General features: G+C 33.0%; 1 protein-coding gene and 1 long non-coding RNA gene across 8 annotated transcripts; both read right to left on the bottom strand.

Moving 5' to 3' along the window:
- Positions 1-660: 660 nt before the first annotated feature.
- LOC122320932 (transcriptional regulator ATRX homolog) lies at positions 661-7,492 on the bottom strand. 7 transcript variants are annotated; one of them, XM_070279414.1, is made up of 13 exons: positions 7,376-7,492; positions 3,624-3,688; positions 3,485-3,565; positions 2,582-3,432; positions 2,482-2,529; positions 2,336-2,413; positions 2,196-2,273; positions 1,891-2,127; positions 1,507-1,829; positions 1,322-1,440; positions 1,109-1,257; positions 966-1,052; positions 661-909 (listed from the first exon to the last, which is right to left on the bottom strand). In XM_070279414.1, the coding sequence occupies exons 4-9, from the start codon at positions 3,427-3,429 to the stop codon at positions 1,532-1,534; spliced, it is 1,587 nt and encodes a 528-aa protein (XP_070135515.1). In that variant the 5' UTR covers positions 3,430-3,432; positions 3,485-3,565; positions 3,624-3,688; positions 7,376-7,492; the 3' UTR covers positions 661-909; positions 966-1,052; positions 1,109-1,257; positions 1,322-1,440; positions 1,507-1,531. The 7 variants fall into 7 exon arrangements, with proteins under 7 accessions (XP_070135515.1, XP_070135514.1, XP_043065706.1 ...); XM_070279413.1 differs by lacking the exon at positions 7,376-7,492 and adding an exon at positions 7,077-7,194; XM_043209771.2 differs by lacking the exon at positions 7,376-7,492 and adding an exon at positions 6,734-6,853.
- Positions 7,493-8,182: 690 nt separating this feature from the next.
- On the bottom strand, positions 8,183-8,635 carry LOC138926767 (uncharacterized). Its single transcript, XR_011443399.1, has 2 exons — positions 8,503-8,635; positions 8,183-8,356 (listed from the first exon to the last, which is right to left on the bottom strand). It is a non-coding gene; the product is annotated as an uncharacterized lncRNA (long non-coding RNA).
- Positions 8,636-9,133: the final 498 nt, after the last annotated feature.

The following is a 9,133-nucleotide window of genomic DNA, read 5'->3' as shown; positions in this document are numbered from 1 at the left end:
ATAACGGGAAACGAAGAACATTTGAACGAAAACCCCGAATCGAACTACGGCCGGAACGATTACCCGGCAGCTTTTCCCGAGCGAGACTTTTGAAACGCCATCAGAGCTTTTGTGGCGCCACAGCTTAAAAGCCAAGCGCGGCTTAAGTTCCTTCTTGGGCGCTGACATTTTTTAAATATTCCAAACGTCACACCCAGGTGGCGCTAGCTTTGACATCCTGTTGAAAAGTTTTGGGGAAAGCTAGCCTTTTCTTTTACTGTTAGTTTTTTCAAGCTCCGTTATATTTCTTTTACTGTTATAAATATATAACAATTTATCAACAGGGATAAAAAGGATATCATACCAGATTCCGTTAAGCACAGCCACAAACCAGGTTCAAGTCATTGCTTTGTTGAAAGGCTCAAGAAAGGATTTCCGAAAGGACATCTTTTGGTACTGAGTGAATATTTTAAGTCCTTTTGAGTGAAATTTAAATACTTTTGAGTAGAACTTGAATTGAACTTGAGTGCGGTCTAAAAGTTGAAAATATCCTTTTAGAATGTCCTTTAGTTAGAAATCTACCCTTATTCAATATCCTTTCCGTTTCGGAGTCTACCATCCCAGTTATAAACCTAGTATTGTTAACGTTTCAAAAATGTTTATTTAGTAAAAACAACTATCTTTTATTAACAAATGTAATTTTGATTTATTAGATGTGGAATGTAGCTTGTTAACATGAAATTTTAGTTGGGGGGATCTTAAGGGCATACCTAGCCACGAGCCACACTATTGGCGTCCTCCTAACTCAGTAGATTCTTGACTATAAATTGAAATTTGGAAAACCTGTATGACTTATCGTATAGGCCTATCTAGCCTTAAAGGTAAATCCCTCTATTGGGGTCCTCGTATTGACTGCTAATTTTTTGAAATCTAAGAAGAGAATATATTAAGTATGGTTTAAGGATATAAATATAGTATAGATATACCTTGTCTAATTGTTAGCCACACTACTGGGCTTTTTGAATAATAACTGCTGACTGCTGTCCGCGTATTGACTGCTAATTTTTTGAAATCTAAGAAGAGAATATATTAAGTATGGTTTAAGGATATGAGTTTAGTATGAACATACCTTGTCTAATTGTTAGCCACGCTATTGGGCTTCTTGAATAATAACTGCTGACTGGTATAAGAATACCTAGCCTAACGGTAAACCGCACTATTGGGTTCCTTGTATTGTAACTGATTGAACTATTAATAATTGATTAACTCCTTGATTAACTATGGTAGAAAAGAAGGAGTTATAAAATGTATTAGTATTAGTATTATTATATGAAAATAATACCTGATTAAACAATAAACCCTATTAGGGCATTTTAAAGGCTGGTATTTCAGCTCTGATCATCATCGTTCTTGGAAAATTCATTAACTTCACTGGTTGAGAATTGATTAAACTAACATTAACTATTGAAAAGAAAAGAAGGAGTTAGGTATGGGTTGGAGGATACAAGTATTAAATGGGAATAATACCTGGTATGCACCCTATTAGGGCATTTTAGGGGCTGCTATTTGAGCTGTTATCATCATTCTTCTTCTTGGAAAATTCTTCTTCAGTAACTTCACTGGTTGAGGATTCACAAAAAAAATTATCGGCCTCTTTGGAACAATTACGCTCCACGCTGCTTTCGCCGCATAATAATTCACAATTATCGTCATTTTTAGGACAATTACGCTTGTCATCGCTATCAGAGAGCTTGGATACAGCGTTGTTAGCGTCTGGCGTTGTGACAGGATTCCTGTTATGCAACCGATGTTCATTCAAATCGATAACGATCAAATCGGTATCATCCTCACTGTGGAATGTCGAGGATTAGAAATCAGGAAAATCTGGAAAAATCATAGTTCTTTTTGTACCTATTGGGCGGCTCTTCCTCTGATGCATCTGGAACAGCTTCCTCCCATTGGCTTAATTGAATTCTCCTCAAGAAGGATTCAATTTTCTCTCTCTCACTTTCGGTTATCGTGGCAAAGAAATCAGAAATACTGGGCCCATCTCCCTCTCGTTCAGTATATGGAAAAGTTTCTTGGTATTCGGTGTAACGTCTCACCAAATATTTTTCGGTGATCGCCTCTTCCTCTCTTCCTTCCTCACTGTGGGATATAGTGGGTGTTATTCATAATCAGAATCAGAATCTGGAAAATCATAAATCTTTTTGTACCTATTGGGCACCTCTTCCTCTCGTGGTGCATCTGGAACAGCTTCCTGGTCTTCCTGGATAGCCATTGTATCTTCTTCACTGTGGGATATAAAGGGTGTTATAGATAATCGGATTCAGAACCTGGAAAAGTCTTTTTGTACCTATTGGGCACCTCTTCCTCTCGTGGTGTATCTGGAACAGCTTGCTGGTCTTCCTGGATAGACATTTTATCTTCCTTACTGTGGGATATAGTGGGTATTATAGATAATCAGATTCAGAATCTGGAAAATCATTAATCTTTTTGTACTTATTTATCGCCTCTTCCTCTCGTGGTGTATCTGGAACACCTTCCTCACTGTGGGATATAGAGGGTATTATAGATAATCAGAATCAGAATCTTATTGTACCTATTGGGCGTTTTTTCCTCTCGTGGTGTATCTGGCAGAGCTTCCGGTTCTTGGAGTCTTCGAAGAGCCTCTTCGATTATTTTATTGCCAGCCCGACGTGATGGTAATTTGTCATAAGTTAACGATCTCGTTAATCGAGGACTAACGGTGACGACTTGTTCGTCCTCCGGACTTGGGCTTCTCTGTCGACGAGAACGTTGGCTCTGTGACCCCCTTCTAGCGTTCCTTGTAGCCCTAGCTTGCTCTTCAGTAGAATTCAATCTATTTGCTCGTACTATAGATGACCGATTCTGCCTAACTTTTATAGGCTCCTTGCTCCTTTTTGATTGCGATTTCACTTCCGAATTCTCGGTGCCAACCGACAGATTGCTGCCAACCGATAGATTTAAGCGCAAGGAACTCATTTTTGGAAGCAACTGTGATGTAACCGGAATCTTATCAGCTTGTATGATCCTCGGCCTCATTCCACGATTATTGGTTGATTGAGACCTCTGTGGTGGCTGCTCTGGAGCCTTAAACCGATTGGCCCGGCCAATGGTAGATTTTGTTTGAATAATAATTGGAGCATTGCGTTTTTTGGGCGGGACTGTCGGTACAGAATTGGAAGTCCTTGGCTGAATCACCAAGGAGCTCTGAGACAGAGGGGGTCGAGCAGTGAGTTTTCTTCCAGGAAGCGATCGTTCCGTTAGAGACCTTGGAGGAAGCGAGCGTTCCGTAATAGGTCGTTCAATCGAAGATCGTGCTGTTAGGGGTGGCTGAGGATTGGGCTCCCCCTGAGGTTTCTTGAATTTATTAATCCTAGCCAAAGTCGCTTTGGTATGGCGAATAATTAAAATTTTTTTGGCCATTTTCTGTAAAAAATAACATTAGTAATTATTTCAAAGACAATATTTAAATATTTACCAAATCCTTTGAATCAATATAATATATTTTGTACAAAAAGTACAAAAATCTACCTAAGCACGTTCAGAATAACAATCCAATCTGCAATTTAATAAGCTTATTATTTTAAATGAAAAGGCAGGATGACTAATAAAGTTACCTTTTAAGTTAATCACTAATCAGTAAGTAATACAATATCCTCTATAGGCTTAAAGCTCGTCGTATCTGAAAAATGGAAAAGGATTGCAATATTAATGATTTGCTTTCATCGAATGACCTTTTTGGGTCAAAGGCAAACAAAGCAAATTGCCAGCCCAGAGAGTCCTTTCTAATCAACGTGAGGACCTTTAAATGCAACAGCCAATCTCTGACAGCCAAGCTGACAAGCCGACAATCCAATAATCATTATCTTCAAACGTGTATCCACTCGAAACCAATATGCACAGTCCACCCACTCTTCTACACAGACAACCACACCCCCTGCAGGATGCAGGATGTAGGATGCAGGATGCTATACTGTTTTTGGGGTATAGAATGCACTCTCGAAAAAGCAGCACAAGGATTATGGAAATTGAATTGGTTTGTCTGACCAGACAGGATTCGGTCGACCCCATGTGGGTAATTTAAATACTGAAAGTACCACTGGAGAGTGGACAGGCAGGAGGAGGAGCCCAGAGCTCGGAAAATATGAAAATAAAAGCATCTCTCTGCTGGCGAAAAAGGACATGTCATTGCCATTGTTTTACCCGGTGTTCTATTCTCTATTCTATAAATCGTAGAACAAATAAATTGCTTCAACACAAATCTCTCCCAAAAGGCACTGTTTTAAAATGCTTTCAATGCCAGCAGTTGGCTTCTAAATCATAAACAAATGCAATTAAATTTTGTAAAATTTTGTGGATGCAACGCATGCAACCTGCAATCTGACACTTGCCACACAGCTGTGCTATGTCATTGATTTGTTTTCGCCTTTAGAATTTTTGTAATTAATTGCATTCAAAAATGAAATTGAAATTTTGAAAATTTAAATTCAATTTTTTGTTTTCTATTCACTTTAGCTTCATTGATTCTTATGTTTTAATCACATGGAAGAGCACGGATACAGATTGATTGATATTTCGATTGATTCCAAAAACAGAACTCGCGGATGGGAGGAGATGGTAAGGGCGAGGTCACACATCAGTCACCGTATTGAGTTTAGTTTTTCCGGAATTTTCCCCGTATTTGTTTAGCCAAAGCGGACGGATTCGATCGGAAAATGGCACGTAAGAATTAAATTCGAAATGTTATTGTAATTTGTAGACCGCACTTTTGTTCACTTTTTTAATTCACGATATAATTGAGGCGAAAATTATTTTTATTTACACTCACCCGATACTGAGCATTACTCAATATTATCACAAGTTGAAATAAATATTCAATTATTTAAAAATATATTTTTATTTGGAAAAATATATGATCTTGACGATGTCAGAGCTAGTTTTTTAATGAATATTTTTCAGGTATCAGCTCCTAGCTCTACAATTTAGAAAGTGAAGTTTAGTTCTAAGGCCTACTTGTTTTGACATTTTTGAAAATTCAAAAATAATTTAAAGGTCAACTTCCAAATTATATTTACAATTTTTTTTTATAAAATTGAATTCGAAATTCACTTTTTGGCATAAGTTACAAATTATATTCACCAATCGAAACTAAATTTTTATTTTCACTCACCAGATAATAATAATCACCAAAAATTATTAAATTAATATTTACTAATTTTTGAAAAAAATATGTATGACTGTTTCTGTGTACAGCCTGATTAAGAATGAATATTTTTCAGGGCTCAGCTCCTAGCTCTACAATTCAGAAAGTGAAGTTTAGTTCTAAGGCCTACTTTTTTCGATATTTTTTAAAATTCAAAAATAATTATTTAAAAGTCAACTTCCAAATTATATTTAAAATTTTTTTATAAAATTAAATTCGAAATTCACTTTTTGGCATAAGTTACAAATTATATTCACCAATCGAAATTAAATTTTTATTTTCACTCACCAGAGAATAATAATCACCAAAAATTATTAAATTAATATTTACTAATTTTTGAAAAAAATATGTATGACTGTTTCTGTGTACAGCCTGATTAAGAATGAATATTTTTCAGGGCTCAGCTCCTAGCTCTACAATTCAGAAAGTGAAGTTTAGTTCTATGGCCTACTTTTTTCGATATTTTTTAAAATTCAAAAATAATAATTTAAAAGTCAACTTCCAAATTATGTTTAAAATTTTTTTATAAAATTAAATTCGAAATTCACTTTTTGGCATAAGTTACAAATTATATTCACCAATCGAAACTAAATTTTTATTTTCACTCACCAGATAATAATAATCACCAAAAATTATTAAATTAATATTTACTAATTTTTGAAAAAAATATGTATGACTGTTTCTGTGTGCAGCCTGATTAAGAATGAATATTTTTCAGGGCTCAGCTCCTAGCTCTACAATTCAGAAAGTGAAGTTTAGTTCTATGGCCTACTTTTTTCGATATTTTTGAAAATTCAAAAATAATAATTTAAAAGTCAACTTCCAAATTATGTTTAAAATTTTTTTATAAAATTAAATTCGAAATTCACTTTTTGGCATAAGTTACAAATTATATTCACCAATCGAAACTAAATTTTTATTTTCACTCACCAGATAATAATAATCACCAAAAATTATTAAATTAATATTTACTAATTTTTGAAAAAAATATGTATGACTGTTTCTGTGTGCAGCCTGATTTTAAATGAATATTTTTCAGGGCTCAGCTCCTAGCTCTACAATTCAGAAAGTGAAGTTTAGTTCTATGGCCTACTTGTTTCGATATTTTTGAAAAATCGAACCGAACTATACTGGAAATTTTGTTCAAAATTAAATTCGAAATTCACTTTTTGGCATAAGTTCCAAATTATATTAACCAATCGAAATTAAATTTTTATTTTCACTCACCAGATAATAATAATCACCAAAAATTATTAAATTAATATTTACTAATTTTTGAAAAAAATATGTATGACTGTTTCTGTGTGCAGCCTGATTTTAAATGAATATTTTTCAGGGCTCAGCTCCTAGCTCTATAATTCAGAAAGTGAAGTTTAGTTCTATGGCCTACTTGTTTCGATATTTTTGAAAAATCGAACCGAACTATACTGGAAATTTTGTTCAAAATTAAATTCGAAATTCACTTTTTGGCATAAGTTCCAAATTATATTAACCAATCGAAATTAAATTTTTATTTACACTCACCCGATACTGAGCATTACTAAATATTATCACAAGTTGAAATAATATTCAATTATTTAAAAATATATATATATTTTTAAAAATATATGATGTGAACGTTGTCAGCTCTAGTTGTTCAATGAATAGTTCAGGAATCAGCTCCTAGCTCTACAATTTAGGAAGTGAAGTTTAGTTCTATGGCCTACTTGTTTCGATGTTTTTGAAAAATCAAAAATAATAATAATTTAAAAGTCAACTTCCAAATTATATTTAAAATTTTTTTATAAAATTAAATTCGAAATTCACTATTTGACATAAGTTCCAAATTGTTTTTACCAATCGAAAATTAATTTTTATTTTCACTCACCAGATAATAACAATCATCAAAAATTATTAAATTAGTCCTTACTAATTTTTGAAAAAATATGTATGACTGTTTCTGTGTAAAGCCTGATTTAGAATGAATATTTTTCAGGGCTCAGCTCCTAGCTCTACAATTAAGAAAGTGAAGTTTAGTTCTATGGCCTACTTGTTTCGATGTTTTTGAAAAACCTAACCAACTATGTATACTGGAAATTTCGTTCTAAATTTAATTCGAAATTCATTTTTTGGCATAACTTCTAAATTATATTAACCAATCGAAATTAAATTTTTATTTTCACTTACCAGCTAATAACAATCACCAAAAATTATTAAAATTAATCCTTACTAATTTTTGAAAAACGTAAATATGACCTTCTCGGTGTAGCGCCTGATTTGGAATGAATATTTTACAGGGCTCAGCTCCTAGCTCTACAATTTAGAAAGTGAAGTTGAGTTCTATGGCCTACTTGGGAGCATGACCCACTTCATTCAAAATATTTGAAACAATTTTATTTAAAAAAAACGTAGAAAAAAATTACCAAAAGTGGCCAACAAGAAGGAAAATAGGCTTGTTCATGGACATATATATATACGATATAAAATATACTTGGAGTGGTTCAGAAATCGTTATATATTTTTGTTTATTTGGTAAACCAATACGTTTTTCTATCTATGAATAAATAGAGCCTCGCAAAGAAAGAAAGAAAACAAAGAAAACCTTTGGGGAAAATGCAAAAATAAAAAATAAAAACTACCTTTTTTTTTATAAATTTATGAAAACATGTACATGGGCTATCATGTAGAATATAATTACCCTATAGCTAATATATGTACATTCATAAAATTGTAAAAAAACTTGTTCCATTTGATCTATTTCGTGCCACTTAGCACATAAATAAAAAGATTTCCACTTTTGTTGCCAAAACTGAAAATTGCATTTCTATTTGTTTGTTTTTCGAAACGCTTGATAAACAAAGAAATTTGTTTGAATTTCCACTGAAATGTTTTGAAAGAGAAAAATGCCCCCTCATGCCTTCCAGTCGATGCTCTGGAATTTCAAAAATATTATTCTCCCTCATGTAGAATTTTCTCTTAAAAAAGATCACAGACTTTAAATTCAAGTAAGATTTTATTACAAAATATAGTTTATAAAAATATATATATAGAATTGTGCTTGGGTCGGCATTTTGTTGATTTGTCTCGTTCAAGTTGGAATGATTGGGATATTCAATAAACGTGGCTGTGGTTTATTTGCTGTCGTACATCCATCCTTCGTGATAGTTCCTAATAAAAAAAAAGAAATATTATAAAGAATTAATAAATTTGTATTTACAACTTGTTTTCATTAAATAATTTAGAACAAAAATAAAATAAATAAAAATTGAAATTAAATAAAGAAAAATAAATATTTTTTCAAAATTTATACTTACGTGTTGAATAAATATTTAAATATTTATTAGGTATTTGTATTTTATTGTTCATTTTAGGTGTTGCTTCGAGTAAAGTTCAAATGGGAATGAAAATTTTCTATGGTGCTACTGACCTGCTTGATTATGGAATGACATATGAGAGTCCTAGGCCTACTTGGAGTAACGATTTTTGTTAATTTTTAAGAACAGCTCTGCCAACTTAACTTTCTTTCTTTGGGGTCTTAACTTTAAAACATTATGTTAAACATTGTTTAAGTTTAATTTTAAAAACAAAGCCTTAAATTTAATAATTTTTATTAATATGTTCCATGATTTATTTTATTATATTCAAATAATTAAACATTGGTACATTTTCTCTTAGAACAGCGCATGTCGTCATGGCAAGAGAGCCTTTTAAGAGAGCTTCCACCTTGTGGGCTTTCCTTCCGTTTCTTATAAATAGCTGTTGTTCAGCCGCTATGGCCGCAGTTTCATTTTGAATTGGCGGCGAGGCGGTCGTTTCCAAAAGTCAAAAAGGAAAGGACCCTTTTCAAAATACGAAAGGGACTACGTCGTACGTAAATCCAACGGTATTCCGCGCGATCCTGTTTTTCAAAAAAAAACGTTTCAATCGTTTTCAAAATTTTTTTAA

This window comes from Drosophila bipectinata, chromosome XL (assembly GCF_030179905.1).
Source record: "Drosophila bipectinata strain 14024-0381.07 chromosome XL, DbipHiC1v2, whole genome shotgun sequence".
Taxonomy (NCBI): domain Eukaryota; kingdom Metazoa; phylum Arthropoda; class Insecta; order Diptera; family Drosophilidae; genus Drosophila; species Drosophila bipectinata.
This window is presented reverse-complemented; position numbering and strand designations above follow the sequence as displayed.

What these genes read in the sequence shown, in the direction of transcription:
- LOC122320932 (XM_070279414.1), bottom strand. Translation starts at nt 3,429, where the DNA reads ATGGCCAAAAAAATTTTAATTATTCGCCATACCAAAGCGACTTTGGCT. An exon ending in GAGGAAGAGGCGATAAATAA is followed by an intron (nt 2,414 to 2,481) that starts GTACAAAAAGAT and finishes TATATCCCACAG; the next exon opens with TAAGGAAGATAAAATGTCTA. An exon ending in GAGGAAGAGGTGCCCAATAG is followed by an intron (nt 2,274 to 2,335) that starts GTACAAAAAGAC and finishes TATATCCCACAG; the next exon opens with TGAAGAAGATACAATGGCTA.